Raw genomic sequence first — 24,433 nt, forward strand, 5'->3', positions numbered from 1 at the left:
TTTCTGAATGCCTAACACACCACAGCTTTGACCTTCTAATGCACATACAAAACAACTGAAATGGAATTGATTCTACACTATACATATGTGGAAAAGATATTTAATTGTAAAATAGAAAAAGTAGGCCAGAGTACAGTTTTAAGGGTAATTCTTCTGTGTACAGTATAGGTAAACTAGACTTTTTGCTTAAGTTTATATAAACAATTCCATAAAAGCAGTGAAACATGGAACAACAAAGCAAAGCACAAAGAGTTTTATCTTACAAAAAAAGGAATCTGCACAGTAGTTCAAAATTTAATGTAACACAGCACTGAACAGTCTTAAGGCAGCTCAGTCTAAGCACAGGACTAGAAGCCAGAAACTTCCGAGACCCATTCCCAGGTCTACCACAGATTCACGTGGTCTTGGGCCAGTCATTTAACACTCCCTGTGTTGCGCTTATACCAGTTATAAAATTGAGACAATAACACTCACTTACCTGCCTCAGGCAGTACAGTAAGGGCTCTTTAAAAGATTTTACAATGCTCTGAAGATGTAACGTGCTATATAAATCCTAAGCATAATAGATCACTGCACAGACGCACACAAACACGGTATCACAGTGAAGAACAATGATGCCAGGTAAGAAGAGCATCACTACAACATAAAAAATTATTGTCCAATTGCATAATTAAAATGCAAAAGTCCGTTTAGAAAAAATGTATCACTGAAATAATTTCAAGGCTATTGGGGAAAACAGATCAATAGGAATATTCTAAAAGAACTACTATTTGTGTTCCAGTGGAGACATTCGTTTCTATTTGTTACTGAACTTTAAAATGTTTGTACAGGAAAATTGTAAGACGCACAAAGTGAAGTTTCAATGCCTCCACTACCAAATTTTAAATTGCCTCTAATATGTAAATTAAGATATTTTTTGTTCTTTTTAATTACAAATTACATTCTTCCAAGAAATATACCATCCACAATAAAACTGGCTGCTAGCTTACTTCAAATGACCTATAGGCTAAACATTTTTCTCATAATTTTTCTCGTCTTTGCTGAAAAATACCTATGCAAGATGTACGTGTAGAAATTATAAAAACATGCAGCATATGTACAAACTGAAAAGTTTAAAAAATATTAGCTTCATATACATGTAAATCTACTTGGATATATCTGAAATTAAATATAAAAATTTCACCGCCTAAAATAAAAAAAAAAAACCAAACCAAAAATGGTTTTCAGAGAATCTGAGACAACTATTTAAAGCTGTACAAAGATTTCCACCTGGAAATGTCTTATTCAGAGAAGTTTACGTTGTTACCATGTAGAAATAACTGTTAACTCATTTTGCCACATAATTAATTTTCAAGTTGTCAGCTTAAATCAACAACATCACCCTTAAAACTGTTCTGTTTTTCAGAAGTTAGATTCATACTAAAATCAAAAATTTCACAAAAACATTGGCTTCTCATGTTTCTGGATCCCTTCAAAAAGATTTATCAACTCATTTTGAAACTGTAAAAAAAACAACTATTTACAGTATTTCATTTTAAATACTTTTCACAATTTCTAAATTCAGAGTTTTTATGTTACAAGAAATTCATCAGAGCTCACGGCTTAAGTCCAGTTATCAACTTGTAGCATCTTCTCTATCATGTAATCCTGTGGCTGTACCTATATAGCGTACAGTTCAAGATTGTACTGCAGGTTTTTGAAAGTAACAGGCTTTGCAGTATGTTCATTTTTTATTAAACTGCTTCTTTATTAGTCTGGAGGCGGTTCATTGCCTCTAACTTCTGCCGATAGGCCTCTGCTTCTTGTTCTTTCTTTAGAAGCTGCTGACGGTATTTTTGTGCTTCTCTGTTTGCCTCATCCAGCTGTTTCTGAAGAGTTTCTCTTTCCTATTAGAAACAGAACCAGCAATATTTTGTCAAATATGTATCAAATACAAATTAAAATGGCAAATACTTTTTCTTTGCATGCAGCTCACACGTTAGGGTATCATGTAGAAACTGTTCAGTTCTTATTCAGGCAAGCACGTGTGAATGCTGCTGTGTACATTAAACATGAACTATCACACCAGACAGCCCCCCACAATAAGGCCTGAAGTGTAAATATAGTAAACCCAAGTTTCTTCAGCTGCAAAGATCCCAAGCAAGTCTTCATGGAAAAAAAGAGTGAAATAAAAAAGTGGAAGCACGGTGATCAAATACTAATGTAATATATTAACATATCTCCAATGATTTAACTCCCTTTGTTACTTTTTTTTTTTTTTTTAAAAATCAACTTCTAATAGGATTGGAATCCGATCTAACAGGATTGCCCCATTCTGTTGTATTTCTAATCAGACAGTATAATGAAAAACTGTTACCTAACAACAATTTGTACTGGAAAGGGACAGCTGCCCACTAACTGAAATATACACATAATTAGTTTCTAAATGAAGTGATTGATACTATGCAATCCAAAGGTATAATTACATCCCCAAGGACACCACATTTTTATGAATTAGCAGGCATTTAGCTAGATAAGCTTTTTCAGTTCAAAAGGAGTAACTTAAGGCTTCATCTTGCATACAAGTTTGTTGGGGATGGCTATAATATGGTTTCCAAGCGAAATAACACAGGAAATGCCACTTCCTATGAAGCTGCCTTAGGAGCTAAGGAGAATGTATTTCTATCTCCAGTGACGTAGGTTTGATCATTTTGTTTGATGCTGCACTGAGCCCAATTGAAAAAGCAATTTGCTTGGAAAGTAGTTTTGTTTTGATCTTCAACCAAATACCATTTCATTAAAGTGCATCATACTTTTATGAGTAAGGTATTTGATTTCAAATCATTCTTTCCACTGTAGATGTTAAGTAGCCACAGGAGGGAGGCTGTCAGAGAAGCAACCTATCTCCCAGAAAAACAAAACTCTTATCAAAAACTGAGGCCCAGTGAAACCAAGTTGCCTTTTCACCTTATTCCCATCCCAGCAGTTCAGTATCACATTCCCATTTAATACCTCAAACCGTTGTTAGAAGTTTCGCCCTGCACACCCCATAACAGCAGCCCTAATTCTTCACCTCCTTGATGCGCTCACATATTTTCATGGTCAGAGCCTGAAAATACCAAATACTCTGCCTCCCTTCTACTTGCTACTGTTCTCAGTACTTGTCACAGCCACATTTAGCTGTCACATGCTGTACTGAATGTGCTGGAATAGAATGACATAGGTGATCAGATCATTGCTAACAGCAGCATCTGTATAGCAAAAACAACAGGTGAAGGAGAGGTGTTATTACCAGGTAATAAAGACTAGCTATAATACAGAACAAACTCCATTTAGTGCAATCTGATTTTACATAGGGCTTTAAGAGCTGAAGGAAGCGAGCTAGAGTTTGCTTCATTTGGAGCACATGTTAATAAAACCAGAGTTCATCTGATCTTGCTTACTTATTTGAAAAGGAAGTTCAGCTTCCACCATGGAAAATTTGCATTCTGCTTTATAAGCGACTTTATGAACGGCCAACCCTTGCAGCAAACTAGACTGAGAAATGCCAAGTGAAGGGTAAAGCGTACATCGCAAAGGGTCTGAAATACACCAGTGTTGTTCCGGCACCAGTCCAACCAAGACATACTGCTATTTCTTTAAGTTACCTATATAGTTTAAGGGGAGCCAACAGCTTACGTAAAACAGCCTTGTGGAGTAGAAAGTTGGTGAAGGGAGCTACAAGACAGTTCACAGGGAAGCAGCCAAAAACAGCTGATCCTGCTACACGCGGAAAGGAACCCTTCCCTTTTGCAGGCACCCAGCTCCGGGATATACTGAGCTAGGCATTATCTAGTGCCTAAATTTGTCACAAAAACCACATAAGAAATCTACTACTGGCAAGAAGCAAAGCTGCTCTATCTACTGTGCTGCAGAAGAATAAAAACCACCAGTAGCTCACTGGCCACTGGTTCTGCGGTGCATTACAAAAAGCAAGGCACTATCGCTACTATGGAGTGTGCGCAGACTGCAAACACTCGGGGGTGGAGAGGTTCGCAGACCACATCTTACAAGTATTTCCCACAGAAGAGAGAAATAGAGCCATGTACCCACAAGGAGCATAGCACATTAAGGAAGGGATAGAAAAAAAAAAAAGGGAAAAAAATGCCTCAGTGGCAGAGACAAGAAGATAAAAATCAGTATCCACCAATCAGACTAACAATTCAAAGCACATAGGTTAGTCCAGCAACTAATAGGTGGAGTTTTTAGACATAGCCCTAACAAACAGAAGTAGTTAAGGAACTGAGGCCAACTATACTGTCTAACTAGGCAGGGGAAAGAAATCAGCGCTTCTGGAGGAGCAATGCAGACCTACAGTGGGCTGAACAGTGAGAACTGCGTTCCTTAACTTTGACATCCGGAACAGGGAGGGCTATATCTGGTCTATTAATTTCATCGAAATCAGAAAGTGTTCTCAGGGCATTCTTTAGAACACAACTGAAAGTGTTCTAATTATCTGAAATCCCTTTTTATCAGTATAAAAACCTACCCGGGTAAAAATTAGAGAATCCTGAGTGCTCTTAAGAAGTCTTCCATTTTATCAGGGAATTTTCTTCATTACATGTAACTTTTCTTAACTGTCTATATATTGACAATAGGGACACCCTATAACTAAAATAATCAACCCAAGCATTCTTTTTAACAACAGAAGAAGCATAGATATGAATTCACTAATATAACTGATTTACAATTATGATTATATTTTTTAGGCTAATGAAATTATTGTCCTGGTTCTAATGCGTGTCACCTTTCAAACATGCAGCATGGGAAAGACAGTCAAATTCAAGAATGAAAATAAAATTGCTGTATGTTAATGAATTATGCATGAAAATGAAAAACAGAGTATCCGTGTAACAGGTGGGGTTTTTTTGTTGCCATCTATGTTTAAAATATCCAACTGTTCAGGAAAACCACTATCACTCTTCAAAATGAGCTAAAATGTTTGAACTTAACAGACCCAAAAGAGAAAAATCAAAACCCACCACTATAGCTTCAGTCATTTCACAATACTTTCACAGGAAAGTTTGTCACCTGACATGAATGGGAGGATGTTCGAAATAAAGACTTTCAAACTACAGTTAACTGTTCATACACTAGGAATTTAAAATAACTGAAGAAAGCACTCTTAGCCTGGAATCAACTCTTCATAATTAAATAAAGGAATGAATCACCAAAGAAACCAAACAATAAAGGCTTTCTACATTAAAAAGGTATTTTATAGAGGGGAGGGGTCCCAATCCCTCCAAATTCAAGTATCTAACACCTTCTATGATGATGAAGTTTGAAGTGAACTGACTTTATGTGCACTTCTTTAATGTCCCGGTTAGCAAAGTGAGGGAGCACCACACCGCTGCGAACCACAACAAGGCTCCTGAAGCCAACTGGTCTCCACACAGAGGCAGAGGTCTGCATGTGCGTTTCCAGTTGTACAGGCAGGGACAAAGTCAGTCATCAAAACTTGCACTTAAGAGTAACACATAAAGTAACTCACCTAAACCAACTTCCTTTGATATTTGAGAAACATGTTCAAAATACATAATTGAAATTGGTAATCCCCTTAAAAGAATTATTTGTACTGTTACACCAACTATCTGCTATTAGGAACTGGTCAATTCATTCCTTAACCAATCTAGATATTTTTTCCTTCACCTAACAGAATTATTAAAATACATAAGGAAACATAATTTCCTTTATGAATAATTCAGGCAGATGTTTAAAAGTGTGAACAAAATAAATGCTTTTATTGTAACATTTATACATTTTAAAAAACGCAGCAACAAAATTTCAACTGTCATGATAAGCTGTAATGACCACAAAGCTGCAAAGGCCAAAAGCATTAGATGTGACAACTTAGGGGCAGGGAACGCAAGTGATGAAAGGTGGTAATTATTGTTATTAGACATGGATAACATATAGCACATACTGTACAATAAAAAGTATTCAATTAGGCACAATTCAATAATATGAACTGGAGAATACAACCTTTGATAAATGGAAGTATCATGGAGTTGACAAAAATGAGAACGTACAGCCTAGTCAAGGCAGACAGCAATTTTCATGAACTTTTGACCAAAAGTGATCAGCACACTTAGAAGTAACAGAAGGAGGAATGAGATGGTTGACCTATTATGGCTAATATAAAAAAACCTACAATTTTAAATTGAACAGTTACATGTATTCGTCATATGTAAAAAGAAAAGCTCTCTCAATGTTGTTAGGTGTTCCACACTGTAATTAAGGAAAAAAAAAAACAAAAAACAAAAAACAAACAATTAAAAAAAAAACAACCCCCCCCCCAAAACAACCAGGACGGTGCAAAGATGTGTAATGGTAAACTGCTCCAGAAATTAAAAAAAAAGCGGGGGGGGGGGGGGGGGCACGGAGCAGATAAAAAATTGACAAACAGAATCTTACTGTTTCACATTTCCATTAACAGTTATCTAGATATCATGAACGGAAAGGAAACATTGCTAAAATTATGATCTCACAATCAGGACAAGCATGTGGTTATAACAGAAAGATGAGGGTACTGTACTCTCATTCACTGCTAGTGGAAGAGAGTCAAGTTACTTGATAATATATCGGTACCTTGTTTTAAAAACTAGCTAGTGATCTTAGAAGAAAGACAAAAAAAATTAAGTTATCAAGTATTTAAACAAGTGTCACTTTTACGTGTACGACCAGAGGATGAAGCGAACAGCCCTCCTGTATTCTTTGTACAATTTTGTAAGAGATGAATTCTAGTAGCAGGGGAGACTGAACAAGTTATTGCTTCACACACTTCATTCTGTGGTCACACAGAAATTAAACTCTAGAATACCACAAAAAACCACAACCAAATGCTCAGTGCTGAACAATCTGGTTAGCACATATCATGTAATATACTCCTTACTTCTATTTCTGCAGACTCCACGCGATTTTCAACAATCTCAATGCACTGTCTCTTCACTGGTGGTTCTTCACTTATCACAGTTTCTTCAGCAATGTCTGTTGCTGGAACTGTTAATACTGAAAACATATTCATGCACATGAATACATTTGCCTCAAGCAATACTTCACTATATAAAATTCATATAATTAAATAATTTTATTAACAGCAATAAAATGCAAAGACTTTCCCTTATGAAAAGACAACTATATAATAAAGTGAATTATAAAATCATTACAGGGAAAATTTACTAAAAAATTTAGCTGCTTATATGCTGCTGAAGAATTTTAAATTCTGTTACTGAGGTCTACAATAGTTAGCTGTCACTTTGGAGTATCATCACCATTTTTCACAGAGTAAACAGACGTTACCAGTCTGTTCATTCTGCAATTATGTATCAGACTATCTCCTTTATAATGTTTCTTAAGCAAATACTAAATACAAAACTGGCTTTTGCTTTTGATTAATTAGAACACCTCAGGTAATCTGAAAACCCAGTAGTTTTTAACCTTGGAGGAAAAAAATTAGGGATCTAAAAAAATTCATACTCTAATTTACTGATGCAACCATCTGCCAAATAAATGTTGTAATTGTCACTTCAATTACTACCTACACACATTCACGCTTTCTGATAACTAGCTGTACTTGTTCAGACAGACTGTGAACCAAATCACTTGTCTCCAGTGCACAACTCCTCAAGCTCCACACTGGGAATCCTCACGGAGAAACCAGAGAAGGAATCATTTTTGTCTAAATAGTAGTGGCAGAGCATCTTTAAAAGAAACCACCCAACACACACACACGTCACAAAACAGCACTTATTACACTAGCAGCTTCCACAAACAAAGTACACATAACCCAATGAGAAGACAATTTTTGTCACCCTGGTTTCACTGGTTCTGCCACTGCTCCTCTAAAACCTCAGGCATGTAAGACTTGGCTTTTGTTCTATGAAGAGCACACTCCATGGGACTTGCACAGCTCGCTCCATGCATCATATTTCTAAATCCAAGCCTCACCTCCCCAGGCTATTTCCAGCAAGGCAACAGCGTAAGTATTGGAAGAAGGCTTTTGTTTTACTCCACCTTCTAAATTTCTTAACAAGTTTGCAATAATCAAACTTACTGAAGGCAAAGCAAGTAATTACCACTTTTCCCTTAAACATCCCATTTCTCTGTCATACAGTTTAGTAATTCTTCCATTCTTTCTCCTAATGCAGAGGCTCAGCTAACATGTGGTAACTCACTGAACTGCAGCAGCTCATGGGTCTGAGCCTTTTGCAGTAGAAGAATTCAAAGATATACTTAAATTGATAATTACACTAAATTGTCCAATCCATTTGCACCTCAATTTATTTTTATTACTGTAAATAAAATAGCTCCTTAAGCTTGAACCGTACAAGTTTCCACTCACCTTGCTGTCCATCTGGCATGGTCACAATGATTGGCTGCCCTATTCCACTGGTTGGAATCGAATGCAGATTTCCAAGCTGAATGCCGTCTGTAACTATAGTAATAACTTGCTGACCTCCAGAACTGACAACTTGCTGAATAGCACCATCCACAGATTCCGCAGTCACAACTTCTTCTGTGGCCACAACTATCAACAGATTAGTAAAGGAATTAAGTCAATTTATAAACTAAGCCATGTCTTTTAAAATTTGATTCCCCCCACCCCCCATAATGCATTACTACATATAATTAACACAAATCTTTCACCAAGCCTACATAAAGCACTAAAAGCTTGAAATGTACATGCAAACTCTGTCCTAGTTTACCTTGCTCAATATAACCTTTTTTTTAATTTAGCATGTTTCCCAATAGATACACTCCATTCAAAACTGACACTTTGGGTTCACTGTTAACATGGCAGTAAGAACATGAGTCGTTTTTAAGAACACAAATAACTTCTGCATTGTACACAAGCTGGACTAAGTTACACTAACAGCAGAATAAAAAAAAAAAAAAAGAAAATTAAACTTGAAATACCAGCTTGAAACTACCCCTCAACCAGTGCCTTGCCAGGACCCAGCCCTGATTTTGCTGCTTACCATACTGGTCTTCAAAACGGTAATAGACTGAGAGATTCTAGAGAATCTTAAAGTTTTCTCTGTACTACATGGGTACTTCAAACACAACCACAACTTTATTTATTATATGAAGTATGAAACAGGACTAAAGGAAAAGTTCTGCAGAGCTGACATTTCTATACCTTTGAAGGAGAAAGATAAAGCTTAAAAAGTAAAATAAACATGTATATAATTTCATAGATAAAAGTAAAAATCAAAAATCCCAGCTCAACTAAACATTTCAAATTCATGACTCAGTAATGAATATACAGCTGTGAACTCTCAGAGTTCTATATTACATCTGTAAATCAAGGTAAGATAAGGGAAAGATTGCACTCAGAACTAGAACGCATACCACAGCTAGCACTACACAACATAACTGGGGTCTCGCACTACCACCCTTATTTTTTTAAAGCAAGATACTGAGGCAAAGAGCAAGATCACTAGTAGCACAATCAAAGAATTTCAAGCACACTGACTCTGTATTTTATTTTCAATTTGCCAGGGTAAAAGCAAAGCCTTTGATTTAAATAACAGACATTAGAGTGCTTTCTATCTACAGACATGAAATTAAAACCCTATAGAGTGTGTTGTGATGCTGAAGATGAGAGAAGGTAGATAAAACCCTGAAGCTTTCATCTTTTAAGTTAATTACAATATAACACACACACAAAAATCACTCTGTAGTTCAAATAATGAGCGCAGTCATTGCCTTCTTTATGTTCGGAGATTACTGTCCTATAGTACTGCTTAAATATTCAGAGTGTTTATTCAGTAAACCAAAACAGTAAGTCCTACATGAATAAGTGCTGTTGTACTGAACTTGATTTGGCTTCCAAGTGCAGGCTCAGCAGTAAGAAAGACCACTGTCACAAAAAAATCCAAGTTGCAAGTGCCAATACTAGCTGCTGTAGCAAACAGCTCTGATCTTTCAGTTTCAAGCTCGGCACTGGGCTTTTAGATCTGGAATGAAATATTATTAGGACTTCTTCACACTTTGAAAGAAAAATGGAGATTTTGTCCGGAAAAAATTTATTCTATACAAAAGGTAGATATCCCCATAAATACAGGCCTTATTCCTTCCTTGCTCTCCTTCCCTCTCTATATCCAATAGTTATCATACTTCATATGCTGAAGGAAAGGTGAAGTCATTTAAAACAGCAGCACTATTATTTTCCAGAATTACTGTATTAACGTGCATTATTTTCTTCTGCAGAGTGTGTGGGGAAAGAACACCTGCATATGCAGTAAGACATATACCTAATTCCAATATAAGTACACCAAATACCGCATTCCAAATACACATCTTAAATCAGATTTTTCTCTCATCTAACTCTGAGTTCCATACATACATTATGCACCACATTTGTACGTAACATCAACGTCTTCATATATACTTCATTTGAGCAACCATTAAAAAAAGCATTATTCAATTCAGTTCCAGTGAGAAGCACCTTTCTTTCTTTGGTTTTAAGAAATCGATGTGTTTTTAACTGTAAGACATGAGGAACTAGGGGGAGGAGGATCAGGGTAAAGTTAACTTGGAAAAAGGAGAAAAACCTAGACAGAAACAACATAAAAGGCAGAACTTACATGCTTTGTCCAAGTTTATACAGTCTTAAATACAGGAGGCTAAATTAAAGATAAGAACCAAAACCATAATTCTCAATCCTGCAGTTCTTTAGAGTATTTATAAATGGATCTTTTACAAGGGATCCAGAGAAAGGGGTTTTTATGTTGCTGGTTGTTTGGGTTTTTTCTTGAACACACTTACTAGATGCATGGGTGACAAAAAGCTGCTTCTGTATATTTTACACTTTATGGACTATTAAAGGAGAAAGAACCCAGGAAATAATTTGCAGACAGTAAGATGCTGCAAGACTGCCCACATGACTGCATAAAAATCAAAGCAGAACAGAAATAAACAGGAGGGTTAGGTATGATGCACACTGCATTATGGACGTGGGAAGCTACTGCATCAAGACTTCAAGCTTATTCCTTCCTGCCTGTCATCTCCTGCCTCCTCTCTAATTTTATCTTCAGTGGTTTACTGTGATGTAAGGTAGGTTACGCTGCACCACTGCAAGGGTAGGGCCACGAAACATGAGAACACTCGGTTACCTGCCAAAGGCTACTAGTCCTGGATATGCACCTAATGCTCTGTAACCCCATGCAATCCCTTCTCGAGTTTCTCTCTCCTACAATTAGATACGAGTTTCATTTCAATATATTAATTGATTGAAAACAGCAGTTTCTTCTGTAATGAAAGACGCTGCATTCTGGTTTTGAATCAGCCACTTCACTTCCAATATTTAAATGTCATAGAACAGTACAGCTGTACTGAGGTAGTGCTTTGAATAGCAGTAGAAGAGAAGAGCTGTACTAACAAGAAATCCTGCATGATTTCAAAATACTTAGAGATTAAAACTCAGGTATATGTTGGGGGTGCAGCTGTCACGTCAGCAAGTCTGAAAGTACAGATCACGTATATATTTTCAGTGAAAGCTGTGTCCTTAAGAATGATGTCATCTGCAGACTTGAATTCTGTGAGAATTTTTAAGTACCAAAGACTTTGACCACGGAAAGTATCTCAGTTCTGTAAAATTTATCATACTGACCATCACCAATAAAAAAGTAAAATAAATGCATTTCTTTAGAAACGTATTTGGAAAAATTCAGGTTTCCATAAGCATCATAAATTCTTGATCGATAGAGGGTTGTCACCCTCCATAGTGATCTCCAGTCACTGGCTTTAAAGCTAGCCTCATCTTGCTACATATCACATCACTAATCACAGCTCAAAATCCCGAACTAACTTGGAAATAAGGCTATGGTGCTACACGTCAGTATAATGGATACTATAAATACTAAAGAAACAAAAAACAATCTGGCCTACCATAAAACTCCAGTAGCTACAGACATATCGTACTGCCTGAGAAAACTGGGGAGCAACATATGCAAAACAGCACTGGGCAAGTAAAGTATGCATGAAATACTTCACAGCTTTCTTTAGAAAGCCAGGTCTCCACCAAAACACTTTTTGGGACTCTCAGAATAACAGAAGTTTTAATGCAAGTACACCATGTAGCCTACTTCAGAGACAAAAACCTAGGGATTTCTGTGTCCCAAAGCTAGCTAACAAAGAATTAACAGAGCACTTGACCTCCTAAGTGCTAGTTTTACCTGATTTTTTTTTTATGCAATGGCAAGACATTAACATACATAATTGGAAAATATGGTCTGAAGAGAAATTTAGTGGCATCCTCTTATAAAATAATTTTCAGTAATTCAGAAGCTTTTGATCACATTTTAACTTTATTGTAGATGGTATTACAACTTGCTTGACATTTAAAAGGAGGTCTTTTCCTTGCTTATATCTCTCTCAAACCTGTTAGTGGTAACGACTAGTCCTGACTGCCCTTTCTTTCTTCACTTAGTGCGTTGTAATGAACAAAAGTGAAAAAGTACGCAAAGCAAGCACCACATTATTCAGAAAGAATGGAGAAAGATATCCAGGGCAACTTGCAGGGTATGGAACCTTGACCAAAGTTGTGGGTTTTTTTTTGTTTTTAGACAAAGCATTAACTGGCAAAGATCCATGGGGCAGGGGTGAAGGTTTTTCGTGTTAAGAAAGAGGAATGCAAAACTTGGGAACTAGGGACAATGGAATTCCTCATGCCTTTCTGGCTTTTTTGTCATTCCTTATGGAATAAGAGAGTCTGCATACATCTGCAGTGAGGGATGCAGGATGCTTCTTCCTAGGAGAACAATAACGTATTGCTAGGCTTATGTTTACCTGACATGGGACACACCAATCACTACGTATTGCTATAAATGCAAGTAAAATGCCTCAATGTTGAAAAGAATACCCAAAGACATTCTAATGGGCAAACTGCACATTAAGATCACCAGATATATTCTTGGGCCTTTTGGTTAAAAGATTAAGAAAACTGCTGACAAGGGAGACGCAAACAACATCATGGGCCATCTCCCAATATTTAAACAGAAAGAAGCATTCAAAGAAAACACTCTCCCACCAAATGCAACTACACTGTATGTAGACAAAGATGTGAATTCAATCTCCTGAATTACTCCTGCTTTCAGCAAGATGAATGTGACTCACATTAGGCCCAGAAATACCAATTGTGGTCAGAAATCTTACTAAGAAATAACTGTACATATGAATCTGGCAACCTTCCAGGTGAAAGTAAAGGAAAAATTTTGTTCATGCTGAAAAAAGGGAATGAACTACATCTCCAAAAGCGTCAGTTATGTACTTCCAGTTTATTAAATGAGGTTAAATGACTTAGCTTTCTAACCTGGTGTTTCTGAAGAATTAGACAGTGGAGCTGATGCTTCTGCTAAAGCTGCCAATGTGGCTAATACTGACGTTGATGAATTTCCAAACTGTACAGCGGATACTCCTGTTTCATCTAGTAGGATGAAAAAAAAAATAATGTTAGGTAATAAATTTCAAACCAATGAAGTACCTTTTTTATTATTATTGCACTGAAGCTTCTAACACACAAACACACACTCTGCTCTCAGCAACGTTCTGATAAACCAAAGTGCTATCCTGAAGGTAAGTTTGTTAAGCAAACACAACTTCTGATAATTTATCTCTGTGAAGACTGTTGTTCTAAGTACCTAGATATTTACAACACATAAAAAAAAAGAGGAACATGGGAACTACTCTATTCTTACCACTGTTTTTCCTCAAGCCTTTTCACTAAACGGTGAAAATCAATCGAAGTATAAAATCCCAGTAGCTATCCTATAGGCATCTAAATACCTGATCCATTTGATGTATTTGCAGAAGATACCAGACCTGTTAGGTTCACCACCCCTCCAGGTCCAATGATGAACTGTGGTGTTGCTGCGTGTATCGTCACAGTGTCCGGACTCTCTGGATTCGTATTGATTTGGTTCTGCATTGCAATCTAGGAGACAAAGGTAATAATATCATTCCAACTGTAGGTATAAAGAAGTTATTTACCTTGTAAGAACTAGAATTTTTGCACGTTCCACTTAAACAGGAATGGCCTTCCTCGTTATACTCATGCAACATACACACATCATGTCACATCTCGTGCTCTGTGTAAGTACATGAGAAACATATTTTTGGCCGAAATCTAAAGACAAAAGGTCTGATGAAGTGGAAGAGAATAATGACAGACTGCTACTTCTCCTTACCATTTATTGTAAACAAAGAGGACCATACAAAAACAAGGCCTTTTTGTAGATGTGCAAGCTCAAGTATCTAAAACAGAGGCCTGAAGAACCAAGACTGCTGTGGCAGCTACGTGCCATGAAAATTGGCTTGGACAACATAGTAATTGCCAGGAACTGAAGACGGCTTTCTTCTTTTTGTCTTTCTTTGAATGGTTATTGACTTTTATTTACTATATCCTTTCTGTAATGAAGAGGAGGCTAAAGGAAGAGACCAGAAGTTCACAGAGTTCAAGATGTAGGGGAACACCAGATTTATATAGTGGCTTAATGGTACTTTATGGTTTGCTTTCTGTGCTTTTCTCAATAATGCTTAGCACTCAGTTTGTCTTTAAGACCACTACTGAAGAGTGAGCTCATATTTCCATGGAAGTGTCTATTATAATCCTGATCCCAATCGCTTCTCCAACAATCCAATCCTAGTTTTTCTAATTCAGGAAAAATTGCCATCTCTCCTCACGTTCAGTTCTGTTACGAAATTAACATCCATACATGAAGCTAAGTGAACGCTCGGGTATAGTAAAAAAAAAAAAGTAAAAAATGGCACAGTAGGGAGTTACATTTTTTTATACCTTGCTTGTGAATACTCCACCTAGTTTTGTGTACGCTCAAATTTAAGAAAATAAAGGACACTTATCCTTGACTTTGTAAGTGGTGAAAATGCTCTTTGGCTAACTAATGTTTACTAACATTAATCTAATTTCCATGTCATGAACTAGACTGGAGTGTAGCACTATTAGTGAATATATGACCTCACAGCTGCTATATATATTAAAAGCTTAGTTTATCACATGTATAAACAGGTACTTTGCTGCAAGTTCCTTAACATCATGAATCAAAAGTTACCTGTAGTATTTCTGCAAGGTCTTCATTCCCATTGTCTACTGCAATATCTAATGCCGTTTTGCAAAATTTACTCTGAGCATGAACATCTGCTCCATACTTGATTAAGAGTTCTACAACTTCTTGGTGGTTATGTTCAGTAGCCCAGTGAAGTGCAGTCATTTTGAGCATGTCCTTCGCATTGACATCAGCACCGTGCTACAAACAAGATGATTGCATAAATTATGTCATTAGAAGTATCTGAATTAAATAATGCTGGTCACAGAATGAAGCCCAAAATTGCCTTTCTCTAGCGGTAATGTCCTGTTATCTTACATTTACAGATGTATTAAATGTACTTCAATCTATCTACCAAATTATTTACCTCAAAGGATTTAAGACTCCCTAAAACATAACATATCTTAGTTCTAAAAGCTGTTACTCACACAATGTCAAATTAGGAAGTAGTCTTATTTTGAAACAGCAATAAATAATTCACCTGAAATCACAATGCTTTTAATGCTAAAATAAACTACAGTTTAATAGGAAAACAAAGCACCCAATGCACACAACATAAATATTAATATCATTTCAATGCTGGTTTCATGACTAAAAGGAAATTGTAAATATTTGATCATAATCCATTGTAATATCCCCATCTCAGACCTTGTTTCAGCAGTCTTTACCTTAAGTAAGACTTCCACTATGCTGGCATGGCCTTCTGATGCTGCCATATGTAACGGAGTTCTGTCAACTTTGGTTCTGGCATCCCGACTTACACCTGCTCGCAGCAACACTTCTGTTGTTGAGTAGTGTCCGTACTGTGCTGCTAGATGAAGTGGAGATGTTCCCAACTGTAAAGTAATGGAAAAAGTGGAGTTTTAACAGATGTCAGTATGAAATATTTCTTCTTATTCTGGAGCTATCAAGCTCAGGTGTCAGGTCACCAGTTCAAATCATTTTCCCTTGCAGTCTCAAAGAAAGAAGCTGTCGGGACTTTTACAGAGTATGAAGGGAAAAAAATTAAGGTTTGGGGGGGGGGGTTGTTTTCTTTTTTGTTTGTGTTTTTTTTTGTTGTTGTTGTTTTTGTTTTTTAATAATCACACCACACTAAAAGCAGCTCACTGGAAGCAACTTTTTGAGGTCTGTGTTATGTTTTTTCTGTCTTTTTCAGGTGTGATGTTTCAAGGGGCCTAACCCCATTTTTAGTATTGGTCAGCACACCATACCAAGATTGGGAGGGACCTCCGGAAGTCATTTAAGTCCAATCTCCTGCTCAAAACAGAGTCAAGTCAGAAGTTAGGTCACTAAGTAGACTAACGCTCTTAAGGACTTGTGAATACCCTAGAATTTTAGGTATCTGACCTCCCTATAAAACCTATTCAAAAATAGGCACCTCCAAAGACCCCTCAGAGTCCCTATTACAGTGAACTCTCAGCTCCACGTATTAGGTAGTTGGGATTGCTTTCGTAATTCAGACCTCTTGCTATGCTAAATGCATAAACACAATACCTAGGAGGATGATTGCTGCTTTCTCCCATTAACCATGCCAAAGTTCATCTTAAAAGCCAGCGGAACAAGCTCATTTGCAGTATGTTACTAAAATCAGTAGGAGGTCACATGAAGAAACCGACAATTTTAATTTTTAATTAGACATTAGATGATGTGACTGCAAAATTCCAAGAAGAAACTCCCAAGGCTGGCAATATAAATGCTTAATTGTAATAATCCTATTTTCTTCTTCAGGTGAGAAAAGTAAGAGGATTTACTGAACACTGCAAAAGTTTTCATTACCCAATCTGTGGTAAAAGGTGCTCCATTTGCCATCAAAATGCGAACTTCGTCATCCTGACCTGCTCGTGCAGCTTCTAAAAGTTTCTTTCCCAAATCTACTAGTGACATCTAGTGAAGGACATAAAGGAATATAAAGAAAAAATAATAACATTAATATTATTTTAAATACACAATTGCCACTATCATTTTTTTAATTATTTCTGAACTACTCTGAAAAGTTAAAAAAACAGAGTTGGTATTTTAGCCATGGAACAAGCTTAATTGATTGCAATAAGCAGCTTCATTTTAAAATTACTTTTGTCAGCCATACAGAACAAATACTGGGGTGAAGATTTCAGTACTACAATGCTATAACTTTGCAGCTGCTATGGTTACATGACACTAAATTTAAACTGAACTGGATGCGAATTTCTTCTAGCAGAAAGTGGTTTAGAAGCTCTCACCTGATGCTGCAGCCTTCTGCAGCTTTGTGCAGGTTTCAAATGGTACTACAACACGGCTGCTATGTCACATGCCCAAAGGCACTGCATTCACCTATCCAGAATGCCCATACGTATTTAAGAGGTACCACTATGTAAACACATTTAGATAGATATGAAACACAACACCTTTCTGACATCTTGTCCATCACTATCACTTCATTTTGTTCACCCTAAAATACAATTTCTGTATTCCTAGATACAAAACAACACAACAGACATGTATTATTGTACTATTTGCATCAGATACATGAAATAAAATGTCTGCCTGAAAACAAACATTACTACCTGCTTCAACTGTCTACAGTTGCTAAAAACATGTTAAGTGCAAAATTTTGATTGAGGCATGACTGCGATACTAGCTGAAGAACTTCCACATCATCTTTAGATAACGTCCCTTTTACAACACTCAACATTCCATATAATAAGAGCATGCAAAACTATATGTAGAGAAATGACACCTATCTATGTTTCCATTGCATCAAAGGATTCCTAGTAAAACATCTTTTTAAACCCACTCTATTTCCATACTTGCTAACTAAACCTTAACTCATGCTACTACCCAAAATATCTCATTACCGTTTTAGTCCTATACCTATGTTTTCCACTACCAAGATGCTAAAAATGGAATTACTTTCATCAGTTTGGTTTCCTGTCACAAGCACAGTTCAGCCTGTATTACTAATAATTGGCTATGCTACCAATTTCCTACAAAAAGTTAGAGTATATCAGTTCAAAAAGAAATACCTATAGGATCATATTTTAATCTCTTTTCTTAAACATACGCCACTATCACAAAACCAACATATTTAGAAAGTTTTCTGCACTTGGCTCAACTGGCAAAATCTGTTTGGTATATTGCTCAATAAGCTGAAAGCTATCGACTTTGGAAGAAACTAGAAAGGAAGACAGGAATAGTGCAAATGGAGAGCTCCAACATGTATCAGTAGAGCCATGAACTGGAGCAGATTACCTCTTTGTCTACAGAACTGACTGCAGGCAGCAATATCCCCTTCACCAAGATAATATTCCATTTATGTCCATCCTTCCAGTACATATGGACACATTGATTTGTCTCTAGCCAGAAAAGGGAAGAGAAGCAGGAAGGTGGCAGGGCAGGACAAATACTGACAATGGGAAAAGGAAGGAAAAAAGGAGCACAGAGTCAGATGCAGAGGAAAGGCCAACAGCTGACTCTCTTCCATAAAGAAAAAGAGCAAAAGAGAAACATGAATAAGAGAAAATCTACTATCCCAGCTAAAGGGAGACACTAGGATTGTCTCCCTTTATAGGACAGAGAGGGCACTTGGCAACTGCAGCAGTGAAATGGAGGAATACAGCACTCTCTTTATATGGCATCCGGTTTTTTTTGGTGGGAGAAAGGGGCACAGGGAGCCCGATTTAAGAGGGGGAAAAAAGCACACACAGACACACACACACTTTTTCGAGTGATCTAATACCATCACATGAAGGTCCTCAGAAGCAAGAGGAAAGCTGGAACTTAACTGGAACTTAATGCAAAATACTGAAGTTCGGAACTACTTCAGAAAGACAACAGTTCATTCTCCTTGTATTTATTTTTGTTTTAAACAAGAGTAGACAGAAGGAACTAATGGAGTCTCCTTTTGGAATTACAGAACAATTGAGGCTGTAGGGGACCTCTCAAGGTCACCTAATTGAGCCTTCCCTCCAGTCAGAGCTGGCCCAACAGGCTCAGGCTGTGCAGGGCTCTGTCCCGTTGAGTTCTGAATGTCTCTGTGGATGAACATCCCACCACTCCTTGTTCCAGCATCCAACCACCCTCATGGGAAGAGCTGCCTTTTGTGTTTACCTGTCTTTCTCCAGCAGACAAAAAGATAGCCTTGATAACAAGACTTGACGTCTGTTAGACAACATAAGTAGGCTAATTAAATTACAGTATGTACATTTAATAACTACACCTATTCAGAACCCACTGACCACATCTATGCTGATGAAATGAACTGCAACGCTGTTACCAAAACCCTATGCAGCAAAATCAAGCAGGAAAAAAAACAAACGAACACAAACAAAACCAATTATGGTGGCCTGCAAAATACAAGTCTCACTCCCAAGGGATGTTAAAGACAAACTTCAGCCTGAGATCGACAGCTTTTCAGAGTCTCGCTGAACCACTACTGTTGAACACACTGTCAGAGTGACAGTACATCAAGTTCTCATCTCAATGCAAAACTAAACAGCGCTGTACTATACTCAATAAGAAATGTTGTAACCAAGGAAAAAAAAAGAGGGACATGAAAGATCATACATGACATAACCTTCATTGCCACCTATTACTTACATTAACCAATACTCTCATGGTTGATATAAAGCATATTTTAAACAATCACAAAGCATCACAGAAGTTTATGTATGTTTCATGATATACAATTTTAACTTCAGTTAAAGCGACACAAATTTATGTTAGAAAGGAAGTAAAAGTTTCAGCTCTCATAGGGTACTTGAAAGCATGCTTGGGCCATCTAGCGGAAGAAAGTTAAAATCCTAGCGAAATTACACCGTTGAGCTCAAAAATAAAAATCACACTATATGTGACGAATGCACTAACAACAGCAACCAAAGAGGCCTTTCCAACAAAAGACTCGTGCACACTTAGTCACTTTTAACCAAAAAATACTAGCATTAACAAAATTTCTCAAGAGTAGTCAACCCAAAGCTGATTTCTACTTGACAGACCATTCTAAGGACCATATTGTAAGGTCAGGAAAACCTTGAGTAATGATATGCCCCACACTTCCCTCCATACCCTTCCATTGCTAGCACTGGGACGTAATGAGACAGGTCTGCAGTGTCAGAATTTCCCTTTCTTCTCTTTCCGGAAAAATTCTTCAGCTGCTCTCTCGAGATCAGTTAGTCACACTACAATAGCAGTGATACTATCAAAAGCAAAGCTCTGTATATAGTACCATAAAATATATTTAAAATTGAAATGAGATTTCCATTTCAAAGCATCGCTCTTAGTTAAGTACCGCTTCTGCTCCACGTAGTGTTACAAATCAACCCTGCTGAACTGTATTCAGTAACTGTGTCATTTCCATCAAGCTTGGCTAGAATGACAGCTGGGTAGTGCTTTGTAAGAGGATTCTTTCAGACAATAAATACATTACTGGCTCTGATATAAAGTCTTGAGACTACTGTAGTTATTCTTATGGCAATCTGAGTATGTTTTCGGACTTCTAACAACTCCTACACAACTGTGTGAACAGAGGGGTTTGTCTACAGTTGAGTAAATAGGGAAGAGCTTCTGCTGGGTTTGGACTTTGCATTAATCACCCCCTGAACTTCCACATTTCATTACTGCAAACCATTCTGTACAGTATCGTTAGCCAGATGCTACAATTAACTGGTAATTAAAACTTACATTAAGTCATTATTGCTATTTTACTTCTGTTCAATAGGAAATCATACTGCTTTTCTGTATCCATCTTAAAGTTTTTATACATCTTATAAACCTCCAAACACCATGCTGTTACCACAGTGGTATATAACAGCACTTGACTGCAGTTTAGGTGGAACTGTGCGTGAAATGGGCTCTGTGGGGAGGAACTGAAAAAACACGCAGCTTGGGAAGCCTGGGGTCCCCCACCACAGCCTACAGACAACAGAGCAGCAGCACCTGCAGTCCAGAGGACGAAGATTGTTTGGCTTAAAATACTGCAGCACCTTTCAGACTGGTGCCCTGCCCCAAAGACCCCAGACCCAGCCCTATTCCCCTTCTACCACTGGTGTGGTGAACATCAGCTGGCCAAGACTGGCTGGCACAAAACAGCTGTTGCAGAACATCTGCTTACATGGAGATCTCACAGGCGCCAATGTACTTCTACCAAGGCACATGCCCAAAAGAGAAATACTTACACTAGAAGAGCATGGACTGCAGCAGTGCAATTTACCAAAAGGTAAACTGAATCAATATACACCATACCTATGATAAGGATTTCCAATCATTCCTAAAAACCCTTAAAAGTTCCATAAAATGCTAATTAAACAGGTCTCTCTACTAAAGTGACACGCAGCATAATTGCCCGGACTATGGCTTGAGACCCATAATCTCTCACACCCATTACATCTTGAAAAAAATGCCCTTTTCAGAATATCTTTTTCTTTCCATTATTTAAAAAAAAAAAAAAAAAAAAAAAATCAACCTCCTTCCCCAGACCTGATATTCAGAAATCATCCTACTGATTTCAATATTGCCCAGTATCACTAGAAATTTAGAAAAGCAATTTCTAACTAACTTTATATGGCTATCTGTACCAAGGTCAAAAGTATTTTGAAGTACAGAGTACAAATAGTTAGCAATAACTATTTAGATCTTTAATCACTCAGTTTTGAACATTAATAGAGTTTAAATAATACAAACTTGCTTTATTTTTTATTTCTTTTACATCCTGATATAACAGCGTAATACTTGAACCCAGAACAACTCTTCAGAAAGTTTTTTATTTCAATTTCAGTTTTGTAACTTTTAAAGGAACCAGAAGGTCTGCTTTAAACCTAGCACATGTATTTCCATGTGCTAGCATCTCTTTAGAACTTTGGTATGATTTTACCATATATATATATATATATATCTCATTTAAAAATGACTATAGTGACTTACATGCGATAAACTCAGAAAGTTCCTGTATTGTTTCCTAAGGGAATCATACTCTTCCAAATGTATGTTGACGATTATTTCACATCATACTTCAAATCTTAATATAAGTATCATAGGCTTAGAGTATCCACACTTCTATCATGATAATGAAAGTGACATTAATATATTAATAGCAGTCAGCTTTAATTCCAGTGCTTTCAGCTTTTCTGTGACTGTGTTGTAACTAAATTCTCTCTGGTTTGTTTAAACAGCAACATGACCTTCATGTTGGACTACACATGCATCAGATGAAAAATATCTGATTTGAGAAGAGAGATCAGAAATGCTCAGTGGTTAAGATAGTCAAGGCTGTATTTATGCAGGTCTGTCCTCCAATTAGGTTCATATATTAATTTAAATTAGCAACAATTATCAACGTAACTCCATTAAATAATGCAGACAGTAGAAAAATTTTGTCCTTAAAAAGGAGAGCTGACTTAGCCGTTATCTGCAACAAAATGCAACATCTGAAAAATATTATTATGCAACAACGGTGAACCATTGGCACCAACCAAGACTTGGATTGGCACTGCCAACAAGCTGCAAAGCTTTCACAGCTAAGTTTGGCAGTAGATACCAAAACATTTACATTACAGCAGCTATGACTGACATGAAGAATCTAAGGGCTTGTGACATAGCCTTTGAACTGTACTACAGCCTTAAGTGTAAGTTTCACATTGATTGAAACTCGAAAATACGCTCAAACAGAAGTCATCAGCGTCTCTAATTAAAGCATTCATTTTATTATGGGGAATCTTCCTTGACAGTTTGTGTCTAGCACATAGGCCTAAGAAAAACTAGAGAACAAACTGTTTTCAGCAAAGAAAGTGGGTCACAAATAAGTGCCTACACCTAGTGTACACTGATCTGCCATGTATACTCTTAACTCTATTTACACAGCAGATTTAGGTACCTTTACAAGTATTTCTGTGTGCACACTTCAACCAAACTGCTTAGTGTTACTAATACTTCAGGAGCCACAAATAATTTAAAAAAAAAATAATTAAACAAAAGTACTCCTATATGTGCATTCACAACTCTTAGCATATTTAACTCTAATATGCAGCACTTGACATTAAATGAAGGCTGCCTTAGTATGCAGGTTAAAGGACAACACACCACTGCTTTAAGTTAAAAACTCTTAAGTGCAGCCGACTTCCTGCAGGGGATTTCACCGCCGTGCTATCAGAAGGCCCCTCAGCAACAGAAACCACTTTTGACTACTAGGAGAGAAAACAAAAACAGCAGTCCCACCTAACACATCTTATCCCTCGTTTATGCTCCCACCACACGCTTTATTAAGAATCCAAAGCGAATCGCAGACTCCGGCGGAGGGCGGCCGCAGCGGATGGACGCGCTCCCCTCCCGCCGAGGCTGCCTCTCCTCGGGGCACCTTTGGCGCCAAGCTCCGGCACGCAGCTCCGCCGGCCCCGGGGCGCCTGGCCCTGACATGAACCGGTCCCCGCGCACCACGCCAGGCCCGAGACCGGCCCCACGCAGCCCACACCGGGCTGCCCGGTGGGGAAAGCCGCGGGACGAGCTGGGCCGCGCTCTGCCCCCTCAGCGCCTGGGCCCCTCGCCGGGCGCGTCGCGCTCGCCCGGGCCTGGGCGGCAGCGGGAGAGGGGCCGCCGCGGGCACCCGGGTCCCGAGGCGACCCGTGCGTGTCCCCCCGCCGCCCCGCCAGCCGCCCGGCGGTCCCCGACCCCGGCGCAGCCCCTGCCCCACAGGCCGCGCCCGGCGCCCCGCGGGCCGCCCAGGCCGCCGCCGCGGCCCAGGCCGCCGCCGGCGCTGCCCGCGCCCCCCGCACGGCGGGGTCCCCGGAAGGCCGGCCAGCGCGCCCGCTCTCCCCAACAGGAAATCCTGGCTGGGCTGGGCGCTGCGGAGGGAGCCGCGGCGCCGGGTTCCGGGGGAAGTGGAATTATTTTTTACCAGCGAAGAGATCAACTTCCACATCCGGTAACAGGGCCCTATACAAAGGCGCAGACTGACCTGGAAAAGCTTGGCCGGCCCGGGGGGGGTGAGGGAGAGACGGGGCGCGGGGATGGGGCCTTACCGTGCTGCCGGCCCGGCCGCCGCCGCCGCCACAACAACCAGGGGCGCCGGAGGCCGCCGCTCATCGGCGCCCAAAAGCCCCACACAAAAGTCCCCGCTGCGGCTGGCGGAGGGACACGGCAGGCGGAGGGGAGGGGCGCCCGCGCTGTCCCGCCGCCCCGCCGCCAGCCCGCCGCCGGGCCTGGGGCGGCGGGGGCCGCCCGCGGGCAGCGCTTGGAGGGGCGCCCGGCACTTACCATGGGGTGCGGGTTATTATCTTATTACACAAAATATCCCCGACAAAAGGGGCTCGGCGGAGGGATACGGCCTCGGTGCCGCCCGCCGCGCATGCGCGGCGGCGCGGGGAAAGGCGGGGGAAGCGGGGACT

General features: G+C 38.9%; 1 protein-coding gene across 6 annotated transcripts; it reads right to left on the reverse strand.

The window, feature by feature from the left end:
* Positions 1-84: 84 nt before the first annotated feature.
* On the reverse strand, positions 85-24,433 carry GABPB1 (GA binding protein transcription factor subunit beta 1). Of its 6 annotated transcripts, XM_054213792.1 has the most exons (10): positions 23,268-23,578; positions 17,303-17,393; positions 16,860-16,967; positions 15,752-15,919; positions 15,090-15,284; positions 13,843-13,954; positions 13,334-13,447; positions 8,360-8,545; positions 6,911-7,026; positions 85-1,886 (listed from the first exon to the last, which is right to left on the reverse strand). In XM_054213792.1, the coding sequence occupies exons 3-10, from the start codon at positions 16,965-16,967 to the stop codon at positions 1,734-1,736; spliced, it is 1,152 nt and encodes a 383-aa protein (XP_054069767.1). In that variant the 5' UTR covers positions 17,303-17,393; positions 23,268-23,578; the 3' UTR covers positions 85-1,733. The 6 variants fall into 6 exon arrangements, with proteins under 6 accessions (XP_054069767.1, XP_054069764.1, XP_054069766.1 ...); XM_054213789.1 differs by lacking the exons at positions 17,303-17,393; positions 23,268-23,578 and adding an exon at positions 24,303-24,433; XM_054213791.1 differs by lacking the exons at positions 17,303-17,393; positions 23,268-23,578 and adding an exon at positions 24,068-24,195.

Source organism: Rissa tridactyla, chromosome 9 (assembly GCF_028500815.1).
Source record: "Rissa tridactyla isolate bRisTri1 chromosome 9, bRisTri1.patW.cur.20221130, whole genome shotgun sequence".
NCBI classification, from domain to species: domain Eukaryota; kingdom Metazoa; phylum Chordata; class Aves; order Charadriiformes; family Laridae; genus Rissa; species Rissa tridactyla.